Source organism: Loxodonta africana, chromosome 1 (genome assembly GCF_030014295.1).
Source record: "Loxodonta africana isolate mLoxAfr1 chromosome 1, mLoxAfr1.hap2, whole genome shotgun sequence".
Lineage (NCBI taxonomy): Eukaryota > Metazoa > Chordata > Mammalia > Proboscidea > Elephantidae > Loxodonta > Loxodonta africana.
The window spans coordinates 145094387-145107459 of record NC_087342.1 but is presented as its reverse complement, the minus strand read 5'-3'; the positions used below and the strand labels follow the sequence as shown (position 1 = coordinate 145107459).

The 13073-nt window shown below is 36.7% G+C and overlaps 1 protein-coding gene across 2 annotated transcripts in view; it reads left to right on the top strand.

The window, feature by feature from the left end:
• Positions 1-13073, top strand: part of ME1 (malic enzyme 1) — a 236940-nt gene that overhangs the window by 219698 nt on the left and 4169 nt on the right. For both annotated transcript variants that reach the window (XM_003404096.3, XM_010586445.2), the window contains 3 exons: positions 1257-1362; positions 2247-2389; positions 5310-5483. In XM_003404096.3, the coding sequence (XP_003404144.1) occupies positions 1257-1362; positions 2247-2389; positions 5310-5483 (423 nt within the window). The remainder of the gene's footprint in view (positions 1-1256; positions 1363-2246; positions 2390-5309; positions 5484-13073) is intronic.

Sequence of the window (13073 nt, the reverse complement as noted above, 5' to 3'; positions counted from 1 at the left end):
GTAGAACTTCCTAATTTATCCTGTTTTACAGATGAGGAAACGGGCACAGAAAGGTTCAAGTGTTTCAGATTTTTTATAATTCATTTGTATTACTTTGAGAAACAGAAATAAAGTGATGACAACCTTTCAGAGCAAGAAAATGGTACCATTTTTGGGATTAACCATTTGCAGACACTTGAATGTGTACCAATGGTAAAGCTTTTTCTCCAGGACGGTATTGTGCTGAATGGGAAAGGCTTTGAGTCCCAATATAATCACTTGCCTTGGACAAGTCGTTTAACATCTCTGAATTTCAATTTTCTCGTATGTAAAAAGACTCAAATTATACTTGCCCTACTTCTCAAGATTGCTGAAGGGACCAGATGAAATATGTCAAAACAACTTATAAGCCATAAAGCACCATATAGATTTACACAGTGATTTATTATGTAGCCAAAAATCTTAAAATTTGTAGGCAGAACATTATAATTAGATGTTGTTTCCTGAACAACACATAGCACAGTAACAATCAAAATATTAAATAAAAACATAAAGCTAATACTTATTCAGAAAAGCTAGTGTTCTTATATGCCATAGAGCTGATTCTTAGTCATAGCAACACTGTAGGACACAGAACAACTGCCCTATAGGGTTTCCTAAGCTGAAATCTCTGTAGGAGCAGATCACCAAGTGTTTTCTCCCACTGACCTTTCAGTTAGCAACCGAGCACTTAACTGTTGTGCCACCAGGGCTCCTGGAAAAGCTAATATTTATATCATAATTTATATTGTGATACAAATATGATATTGTAATTTATATTATAATATAAATATGGCATTAACTTTCAGCCTTAATCGATGGTACATAAATTGGTAGTGCTGCAGCTAAAACCAACTCTAGATCCTGAGATACTGCTATATTAGTGTGTAGTAAACTATGTTGGTATTTAAATCATATTTTGCGTTACCATTTGCTAATGCTAGTTTCTAAGTAGGCTTAGTACTTTTAGAATTAAATAATAATTAAATGAGGGAAAGACTTTGTTCCATTCGCTGTTATATCCCCATTGCCTAGACCATTGTCTGACATAAATTTTAATTGTTGAAAGAATGAACAAAATTACACCCTGACAATTGGAAGACAGACTGTAAGAATAACCACAACATATAATACATGAAAATGTTAAGCAGGAATACTGGAAATATATATAACATTATAAAATTTCTTTGACTCACAGGTATGTCTAACAGGTTCATTGATTCTTTTTATTTGCTTAGGGACGTGCTTCCTTAACAAAGGAGAAAGAAGAATTTGCCCAAGAACATGAAGAAATGAAGAACCTAGAAGCCATTGTTCAAAAAATAAAACCAACTGCTCTCATAGGTAAACTTTTTTTCTCTCCCCTCCAAATTAATTTTCTTTACGCTGAATTTTGAGGCATAATATAACTTTGTTTCCACTAATTATTCTTCTATTAGAATTCTTTTAATGAGTGATACTTCAGTTTTACAGTTGAATCAGATGATTAAGTGTTATTGAGTCAGTTCCCTGATTCATGGCGATCTCACGCACAACAGAATGAAACGCTTCCTGATCCTTCACCATCCCCATGAATGTTGTCGATTGGACCGTTGTGATCCATAGGGTTTTCACTGGCTGATTTTTAGAAGTAGATCACCAGGCATTTATTCGGGGTCCATCTTAGTCTGGAAGCTCCGCTGAAACCTGTTTAGCATCATAGTAACACACAAGCCTCCACTGACAGGGGTGGTAGCTGCATGTCACATGCGTTGGCCAGGAATCAAACTCCAAACTCTGGTCTCCTACCTGGAAGGCAAGAATTCTACCACTGAACCACCAATGCCCCATGTCTTAAGTGTCAACATTGGTTTATAAAGCACATATAGCCTAACAGACTGGAATATACCGATACAGTTACTTGTACAGGGACAATATATATTGGACATATTTTAATTTTCCTGGTATAAATGCTTACAATCAAAATTCCAAGTGATGGGCCTCTAACTCAGTGTATTATGTGTCACATATCTGTAATTTTTTATAGATACTTGTAGAATTATAACCCTAAGAATTGTTGGCATTAACAGACATCTCTTTTTATTGCTATACTTTACAAATAAATGTTCTATATTTTGCTTAAAAAATTAAGTGACCTGACATGCCTCATTATTTTCTGGGCCTGGGACTCTTGGATGAATTAACCAACGATAGTCTTAATCACTGATTAATTTTTCTTTCTTCATTAGGAGTGGCTGCAATCGGTGGTGCATTCACAGAACAAATTCTCAAAGATATGGCTGCCTTCAATGAGCGGCCTATTATTTTTGCTTTGAGTAATCCAACTAGCAAAGCAGAATGTTCTGCAGAGCAGTGCTATAAACTAACTAAGGTAAAGCAAGAGTATAGCTGATATTTTAAAGACCAAATTTTGATTCATTATAGGAAAACCCAGTATATCTAAGGTACTTAACTCTTGTTGTCGTTAGTTGCCATCGAATAGATTCCAACTCATGGCAACCCCACGTGTGCACAGTAGAACTACTCCATAGGATTTTCAAGGCTGTGACCTTTCAGATGTGGATCACCAGGCTTGTCTTCCGAGACACCTTGGGGTGCGTTCGAACCACCAACCTTTTGGCTACTATACGAACCCTTAACCGTTTGTGCCACCCAGGGACTCCTATATACCTCTTAACCTTTTTAAAAAATTATACAACCAAGTTTGAAAGAAAAGTGAACAGGCCAGTAGGAATAAGGACTATTTCCTTTTCAAGAATGTTATTGGGTAAATTCTGTTCTTGAGTAAAATAAAAGAAACTTTGTAATGTACTAACAATAATTCCACAAGTGACTTGGAAGTATCTCAGATTTAAATATCATAAAAGTTAAATAAAAAAGAAAGGGCTTGGTTTTAGATACTTATTAAAATAGTTTTTAACTAGCTATTCAAAAACATTGAATCATACAGTATAAAACTACAATTTTATTTTTGTTTTGCTAAATTCTGGGTTTGGATTTTGATGCCGTGGGTGGATCATTTGGGCAGCTATCTTGATATACAGCCAGCTTTGGATAGAAGTCCTCAATACTTCAATATTTTACTGTTTCAAAAAAAGGTGACTTATTTTATACAATGTTTGTATTAATATATATTTGACTGATATTTGGCAAGAGTCTTTTTTCTATTCCAAGGCTTGAAAACGTCATCATAGCAAAATAAAGGTTGAGTCATATATACCTACCAGCTTAAATTTGGAAATAAATCTAAAGTAAAAAAAAACTAGAAAAGTTAAAAATGATATGAAGTTATCTCACTCTACAAATCAGAACTTGATGGCTCAACTTCTTTAAAATTTTATCCTTAAATACTTATTAGAATCAATGAATTTTTGGCAAAGAGTTACTCCATTTTTTTTTTTTTCTGTTATTTTGGATAACATCAATGTCCTCAATAATTTGAATTTTTATCTCAGCTATAGATTTGAGAATTGGCCTTACGTTTTTCAGTAATCTTTAAATCCTTTAAAAAAAAAAGCCTCTCTGAGCAATAACAAAATGTTAGCATGGTGCCATGCACATAGTAGTCAAATATAAATGTTTTTGATTAGTTCATCTTGGCATATCACAGTAGACCTCAAGGGTTTAGAGACTCACCTGTAATATACATAAACTAAATTAGCCAATTTCATATAGTTTTGGTTTTAAATTTGTCTTATATAAATGTATCTAATGTAAATGGCCTACACTCATTCTTAGGATCTTACCTGATGTTCTGTGTTGTTATACATAAAATTTAAAATCTTTTTAAGGCCTGAAAATTTAGACACTGGTTCAGGCAAAGGGTTACAAAACAAGACAAGGTCTACCTGTTGGTCTGGATGTGAGTCTCTGCTGTTGCAAGCACAGGTGAGACAGGAAAAGTTACAAATAGAGTATTGAACCATGAAAGCTATCATCTAAATGTGATATGGTTAGATTTCCTTTTCCATACTAACAGTTGATATATATGAGAATGTTTAAATAACTATCATTTATTGAATTATATTTCTCCTTGAAATGTGATTATACAAAGAGAGGCAGGAAGAGCAAGAGTGAAAGAGGAGAGGGAGATAAACTTATATATAATCTTGCAGCCCTCTTTCTTAAATATGATTTTCAAAGGCCTGTATATATCAAACAGTAATTTATTTATATTAGAAAGTTGCTTATAATGAAACATCTGCTAAATAGAATAAAGGTATCAGACTTGTCTAAAAACAAAACCTAAATTTCTGCAAAAAAAAACCCAGTGTCTTATAGATAAGAATCTCTAGGTATTTTCTTGAAGAAGGTTGAATCTTTATATTATACAACTTTAAAAAGAGTATATTAAAAAAAAAAAAGAGTATAACATTTGTTTAAAATGAATATTAAGTTAATATTGTTAATATCATAATGGATTGAGACTCTAGATCTAAGACATATGAAAGTTATAACCCAGTCTATCATAATTTAAACTATGCTTTGGAGGCATGGTACTTTAGACTCTTCAAATGGATTTCTTAGACTATGATGATTTATTTTTGATAGTTCCTGTTCATATCTTGGAAGCCCGAATACCATCAACCATCTCACCACTCTCACTCTCCGGATCAGACAGACAGACGTACCCTCTAAGTTAATGCCATCTTAAAGAGTGTCATACACGAGGTTCCTCAAACACAAAATATTGAGGCTAAAAGCAAAAAAAAAAGACAGTTGTTGACAATTGTTGACAACCTACTCTTCTCCTTGTTTGTTAATCACACTTAGGATGATGAGCTTGTTCCCTACATTATTTTCCATATGGCCCTTTACTATATAGAAATAAAATGTGTCCTAGTGATTATTTTGGAAATGTGTCGATATGTAAAATCTAACCTAAAATGTCACCATTCCCAATGCTCTAATATTAACTTGTTACTTTTTATCTTCAGAAGTCTGTAATTGGAAGCCCGTATTGACATGGTTGATGGGCCTACAGGTTGGACCACCACAGAAAATAGAGCAGTGGTCTTCGGGTGTCCTGTGTTCTGCACCCTTCTCCTGCGAGTAGAGAGACAGATAGAGAACAGTAATAACCACTTACTCTGGACCATATTGCCCAATATCACAAAAACCTATACAGGTTATTAGAATTAATGGAAAATTAGACTTCTTTAAAAATACTCATTATTTTGACTACGAGGCAGTTATGTTTCTTATAAAATATCCTGCTTCTTAAATATACTTTTTTTTCTCTAATCATTACAGTAATCCTTTTTAAAGTGAGTCGTGTGTGTCTGTTGCAGGGACGTGCAGTTTTTGCCAGCGGCAGTCCTTTTGACCCAGTCACTCTTCCAAATGGACAGACCCTATATCCTGGCCAAGGCAACAATTCCTATGTGTTTCCTGGGGTTGCTCTTGGTGTTGTGGCATGTGGATTGAGGCACATCACGGAGAAGATCTTTCTCATGACTGCTGAGGTACCATAAAATACTTTTAAGTTTGTCAAGGCTATAAAATGCAAAGTGAGCTCCATGTAGTTGTCTAATGTTTTATTTATCTAGCATTTACTATGCCCATTTACTAGAAGGTGTAAAGTCTAAAAAATAGAGAAAATCTTTCCAGGGAGAGGTCCAGGGTTCATGCTGAGTTCCTAGTAAAAGATTGCTCTTCAGTAGCCAGTAGAAAATTGTGTTTTGATTTCTTAAAAGAAACCTTTTTATCTTCACACTTCTAAGCAAATTCTGTGATAGTTATGAGACAGTTAATGAACACTGTTTTCTAATAATAATTAAATGATAAATATTTCTCCATTGAGAACTTTCCAAAATAATGGCATTTTGAAGATTTAAAATGACATTCTGATATATTGAAGAAGTGGTTATCAAGCAGGGTTCAGTGCAGAAAACAGAAACCACTCTATTACTTTAAGGAGAAAGGAAGTTAAAACAAGAAATTAGGCATTTATAAAATTGTTAAGGTGTGCCCAGGTAGTGCAGTTAATGCTCTCAGCTGCTAACCTAAAGGTTGGAGGTTCAAGTCTACCCAGAGGTGCCTCAGAAGAAAGATCTGGCCGTTTACTTGAAAAAAATCAGTCATCGACAACCCTATGGAACACAGTTCTACCCTGACACATGAGTCAGAATCTAATTTGAAAGCGACTGGACTGAAAAGTCATTAAAAGAACTGGAGAAGTGGGATCCAGTCTAAGCCTTCAGGGAAGATTCCCATAACATCAGAGAACAGATGCCTTGGGGAAACTCGTGCTGTCAAGAACTGTAAAAACTCTGAAGAGATTTTACCCTAATTGCAAGCTAACACGCTGGCTTTCTAGTCATATAGATACTGGCAGAAGACAGGAAACTCTTAGGTCAGAGACAAAGGCCTTTCTTACTCATGGAATAACATGTAGCATGACCTTCATGTTCCCCTCTGTCTCCCTTGCCCCCCAAGTTCCACAGGGGCGATTCAGAGGTTGATCTTGGTGACTGGGCATATATTTGGAAAATCATGAACTTTTTGTTTCTTAATAATTTATTTGTGGTGGTGTTGAGAATATACACAGCAGGATGTACACCAATTCAACAATTTCTCCATGTACAGTTCAGTGACATTGATTGCAGTCTTTCGAGTTGTCAGAATGTTCATCTGACTGATGTCATATTTTCAGACTTAAGCAGAATGCCATTCGTGAACAAGAAACTTGAGTTAATTTCTGCTCTTAAAATTAAACCACTACACATTACAACTGAACTGAACCAAATAAAATTTAATGAATATTAAAATATTTTTATCATGCAGTAATCCTATTCTTTCCATTGTGAAGAGAATATAGACAGGTTTTTTTGTTACTGATGTGATCTAAATGTTTAGTGCCTGGCATCATCTAGGAGAATAGATTTCTGGAAGTTAGAATGTTTGCTCCTGACTTCTCACTTCATTAAAAGAATGATAGCTCATCTCAGGGTTTCTTTAACTAAAAAAAAAAAAAAAATGTATATATGTATGTGTGTATGTATATATTAAGCATAAGTAGATGTCTAATTACTAAGAAAGCTTTTTCAAGTTGTTCTTGAATTAAGAAAAATGTCATCATTGTCACTTTTTAACAGCCTTGTCTGAAGGTAAAAAAAAAAAAAAAAAAGGTGAATCTTTTACTCACAGTAAAAAAAAAAAAGTAGCCAGTGTTTTTTTTCCTAAATAACTCTAGCACCCTCTGGTGACAAATCTCATGACAAAAGTTTTCCCAATGTTATACAGGAAAGGAAACTCTGGTGGTGTAGTGGTTAAGAGCTACAGCTGCTAACCAAAAGATTGAGAGTTTGAATCCACCAGGCGCTCCTTGGAAATCCTGTGAAGCAGTTCTACCCTGTCCAATAGGGTCACTATGAGTCGGAATCGACTCAACGGCAATGGGCTTGGTTTTTTTGGTTTTTATACAGGAAAAGTAATAGTTGCTACCAAAAAACTTTAAAGAAAAAAAATAAAATGTGGTGCTGCCAATAATGTCATTCTTTTCATATCCAGTGATCTCTCTGACTTCATCTTTTGGCCTTTCCACTGACTTTCTCTTAGGCTTCAATACAACATTGCTGTTTTTCAAACCAATTCTATTGTGGCTCACTTGTGGTTTTCTTTGTCTCCTTTTCATGTCCATTTTCACTAAGGATTTTTTTCTAACATTTATTTTTGCCCCTACATTTTTCCTCTGTTTTTATGCTTTCAGGGATCTCATCCATACTCTTGTTTCAGTTACCTTCATTCTAATAATGGCTAAATCTGTACCTCTCTATTCCCATCTTTTACTGTATCTCTACCAAAATGCCTTGTTGTGTGTTCAGGCACACATGTTTAGAACCATATTCATCATCTTCTCTTGCCCTCAACATTCACATCTCTGTTAGTCATACCCCCTTAGAAGCAGGCGCAAAGCTTAGAAGCTTGACATTCTTTCCATTCTCCCTCACCTCATAGCCTTCAGACACACCATGCATTGTAAGCCTTTATAACTCTTTTATCTATTATTCTGTCTGGAAAGCCCTGAGAATTATTCTTCCCTCATCTAAGCCCTGTTCTTCAGGGCACTGCTTAAGTGCCACTGCATCTTTGAATTCTTTCAGAACTGTTTTGGCTCATCTTGGTCTTTCTCCTTAGCCACAGCTGTCTTTATCAAATATTTTGACAGTTAATTTTAGTCATAATTATGTTGTACTCTTGAAAGCTTTATGTTTTAATCAATTAAGTTGGCCCTGCAATTAAATGATAAATTACCTTTTTGAAGAGAGTCTTCCATACATTTCTTTTGGGGCTCCAGTAGCACCTAGCACAATGCTAAGTGCAAAGCAGAAACTTAATAAATACTTGTTAAGTTGAATCAAATAGAACTAGCTCATGTATCTTAGCAAGAAGAATAAGTATAATACCACAGAGGGCCCCCAAAAGAAGAAAACCCTTCTTGTCTAGAGTGTATTTTGTAGTTAATGAAAGTAACATGGAGGAAAGCTGTGTGAATTTTTTAATTTGGCAACCCCAAGTTTAATAACTGTCAAGATTATTGTCAAAAACACTAGTTGGATCGCTCATGGAACTCGAAGTCACATGGATTGGCACCAATCCCAAAGACTATTCCTGGACATTTATATCGCTAAGAGATTTTTAAGGAGCCCTGGTGGTGCAAAGGTTAAGTACTCAGCTGGTAACTGAAAGGTTGGCAGTTTGAACCCACCAGTGGCTCCACGGAAGAAAAGAGCTGGTTTTCTGCTCCTTTAAAGATTACAGCCTAGGAAACCCTATGCGGCAGTTCTACTCTGTCACATAGGGTGGCTATGAGTCGGAATCTACTCAAAGGCACACAATAACAAGAGATTTTTGGCATAGTTAAAACTCTGGAAAGTCTCACGGAGCTCTGATGAGAGCACCCGCTGCTCCCCTCGGTCAGCCCTTCTGGCCCCGCAGGGTCCCTACAGGAGCCTGGGAAAAAACTCCTCACCACCTGTTCACTTCTTAAGCAAGCCTTGGCCTCCTGTCCTCATACCACTCTTCCTGAACCACCTGCTCCGTGCCCTCTCATCTTCCCCACTCCCCCTCTTCCTGATACCTGACCAGAGGATGCTAAAAATGATCACCACAGGCAACATCTGGAAGAAACCTTTGATTTACTTAAGTCACTGGATAAGCAAAAATTCAGCTGCATAACATTGTCAAAATGAAAAGGAGAGAGATTATTTGAGAGCACCCATATGTCATAAGAGAGAGATACCTATGGCATATCAAAGACAGTAAATAATTTTTTAGTGACTGAGTCGAAAGTTGAGAGCTAGACTAGGACTCTTGTATATTCTGTCCCTTTCACCCCACCAGGGTCAATCCTTTTCATTTCAGTGCTACCGGACTATGTTCAAAATTTCTTGGTTCCCTCTCATGGCAGACGTACATAGAAAGCAAAGATTCAGACAGATTCCTCTTTACCCAGCCATCTTCCAACTAATCCCAATGTCATTAATGACATTTGTGCAGCAGTCTAGAGAAAAAGCAATGATGTTGAATGCCACACATGGTGATAGTTGCAATGTACATATTTCTCACATAATGTTCACAACTACCCTGTTTTACAGTTGAAAAACTTTTAAGTTGATTGGTTGTATAACTTGACCCTAGATGAAATAGCTAATAAGCTAAATACATTGTAGAGCTATTATCTGACCCCAAAAGCTATTTTACTTCCATTCTGCCATACTGACTGCCTACCTGCTCTTTTTTAAGTAGAATAGCTAAGATTTATTAAACACGTAGTTTGTCAGACATTGTGGTAAATTCTTTGCTAAGATTATTTCATTGAACCCTATGAATGGGGAACTGTTATTATCCCTATATAAACAATGAGAAAACTGAGGCTTAGAAAGGTTAAGTGTCTTAGTCATCTAGTGCTGCTATAACAGAAATACCACAAGTAGATGGCTTTAACAAAGAGAAATTTATCCTGTCACAGCCTAGGAGGCCAGAAGTCCAAATTCTGTGTGCCAGCTCCAGGGAAAGGCTTTCTTTCTTTGTTGGTTCTGGAGGAAGATCCTTGTCATCAATCTTCGCCTGGTCTAGGAGCTTCTCAGCTCAGGAACCTCAGGTCCAGAGGACGCGCTCTGTTCCCAGCATTGCTTTCTTGGTGGTTTGCTTTCTCTCTGCTCGCTTCTCTCTTTTATATCTCAAAAGAGATTGATTTAAGACACAACCTAATCTTGTAGATTCAGTCCTGCCTCATTAACATAACTGCCACTAATCCTACCTCATTAACATAGAGATAGGATTTACAACACATAGGAAAATCCCATCAGATGATAAAATGATGGACAGTCGCACAATACTGGGAATCATGGACTAGCCAAGATAAGAAATATTTTGAGGGGACACAATTCAATCCATAACATTAAGTAACTTGCCCAATTCAAACAGCTAGGGTTTGGTGGAGTCAGAATCTCACACCAGAGCCTGAACATTGAATCACCATGCTATACACCTTGTCAAGACAGTGCTATTCCTTTTTCTGTATTCTATTAAATATTATTTTTTTATTAAGTAATGATGCTAGATAGCTATACAAGTTTTTGCTTTAACATCTAAGAAATACCAACTGATTTAAATCTGTCACCTATAAACTTTGCAGAGCAAGAAGAGTTTTTTAAAAAGTCTCAATTCAATGGAGAATGAACATAAAGTGCTTTTATTTTGCCCCATCACCGTTTTCAATAATTTTCCATCAAATCTCCCCCTTTTTGTCGCTTAATGGCATCTCAGTAATATCCCATAACATTCTGTTCACTTTTCAGTTACTCATTCTTTTAATAAGTGTTAATTGAGTGCCTACTATGTGCTAGGCATTATTCTAGGCACTGGGGATATAGTAGTGACCAATAATTAAACATCTTCCCAGTTCAAAATTTTATATCCAATTCAAATATCATCTCTTCTTTTTGCGATATACGAGGCCTGCAGAGGTGGGTGGTGAGGAGCCATCTTCTCTCACTCTTCCTCCAACCAGCACCTTGAGGCTTGGGGAGAAGAGTGTAGCTAGGCTCTGAGAAACCTCCTGGCCCTGGTCACCAGTTCTGGGGCAAAGGGAAAGTTTTGCTCAATATGCTATTACATTTTTTTTTTGCAAAATTATTTATGATCAATACTCTGCAAAAAGAGTGTAAGACAACAGAGTCCCACCAGGTTCAGTGTGGGCTATTTCAGAGCTAAGAATACAGTAAGAAGATTATTCGGCTTTACCACAATTCTGGATTTGAACATTTTGTTCTTTTTTTTTTTTATACAATATGTAAGGTAATATTTAATCAAATAACAGTTATACTAGCAATTTTATCCCCCCTTTTCCCCCTAACTTCTGTCTCAATATCCTTGTTCAGAAGTCATCAAGTCGTCTGTAGGATTTAACCCAAACTCCTTAATTTTGGCACTGACAGTGCTCCTATTCTTATTATTTCTCTGGGGAACCCTTGGCTCCCCCAGATCGGGGGAGGTTTGCTGAATCCAGTCTACTCATCTCTGCCTTTGGTCTGACTCTCTCTTTTGTCTGGAATGCCCACCCCCTTTCCTGTTTGTCTAAGTTCTGACTTTTCCTTCAATTCTAGACCCAAGCCTCCATCCTCTGTGAAGCCTCCCATAAACCACCTTCCTCTGGATTTCTTAACAGTCATATTCATTTTACCTTTAACCTGAACTATCTTCTCTTTCAGTTTTATATTTTTATATACTCTGTTACCTCATGAAATTATAAATCTGTCAAGGACAGTAACAGTTTTTTAAACCTCTGTAGTGTTATACTTGTTCAGTATCATATATTTGCTGGTGGCAACAAATAGTATTTCAGAAATAAGTCTATAATTAAAAAAAATCTAAAAAGTATTGAAAAATGAACGTTTGGTTTTATTCAAAACTTCTCAAATAAGGAAGGTTTTCTATTCTTCCCTATATCCACAGTTTTGTTAAATAAAGGCCTAGCTACAAGCTGATTTAGATTCATCCCAGTAAGAGACTTAGTCATGCTCTTAGAGTAAAGGGAACTCCAAGGTTGCTGAATCCACCTCTTTGCCCTAGTAGGGTTCAATAAATAATTTAGCCTTTTTTGATTTAGAAAAAAGGGATGGTTTGGGGAAAGAAGATATTGGGACTAGCAAGGTGATTCAAGATAATCCAGAATTTGTGTAAAGTTGCAAACTCTGTATAGAGTCAACGTGCATAAGTGCATTGATGATTTAGTGGTAGAACTCTCTCTCCACGTAGGAGACCCGGGTTCAATTCCCAGCCAATGTACCCCATGCGTGGCCACACCTGTCTGCCAGTGACGGCTAGTAGGTTGCTATGATGCTAAAGAGGAGCCACGGTGGTACAGTGGTTAATGCACTCAGCTGCTAACAGAAAGTTTGGCAGTTCAAACCCACCAGCCGCTCCATAGGAGAAAGATGTGGCAGTCTGCTTCTATAAAGATTACAGCTTTGAAAACCCTATAAGACAGTTCTACTCTGTTCTTTAGGGTTGCTATGAGTCAGAATTGGGTTCGGTTTTTTTCTCATTATGATGCTGAACAGTTAGGTTTCAGTGGAGTTTCAAGACAAAGACTAGGAGAAAGGCCCAGTGATCTACTTCCAAAATCCAGCCCGTGAAAACCATATAGATCACAATGGTCCAATCTGCAACCAGTCACGAGGATGATGCAGGACCAGGCAGCTTTTCATTCATTTGTACATGGGGTAGCCATGAGTCAGAGACTGACTTGATGGCAGCTAACAATAATAACCTCTTGTGCAAGATTATGTGAGCTAGGAGTAATGGCATGATAGCCTTTTATACCCTCTTTCCTCTTCTTCCCAGGTCCTTTTCCACCACTTCTGTCATCCTCCTCTGATGCTCTTCTTCCTTGGTTTCACCTCTTTTTTCCTGTTCCCTTGGTGTGTCAAAATGGGAAGTATCCAGCATTTCATGGTACAGTGGAAAAGGAACTGGACTAAGGAGGAAAGCTGGATTCTAATCCCAGCTTTTTCAGTAATTATGTGATCCCACCAATCACCAAGCCT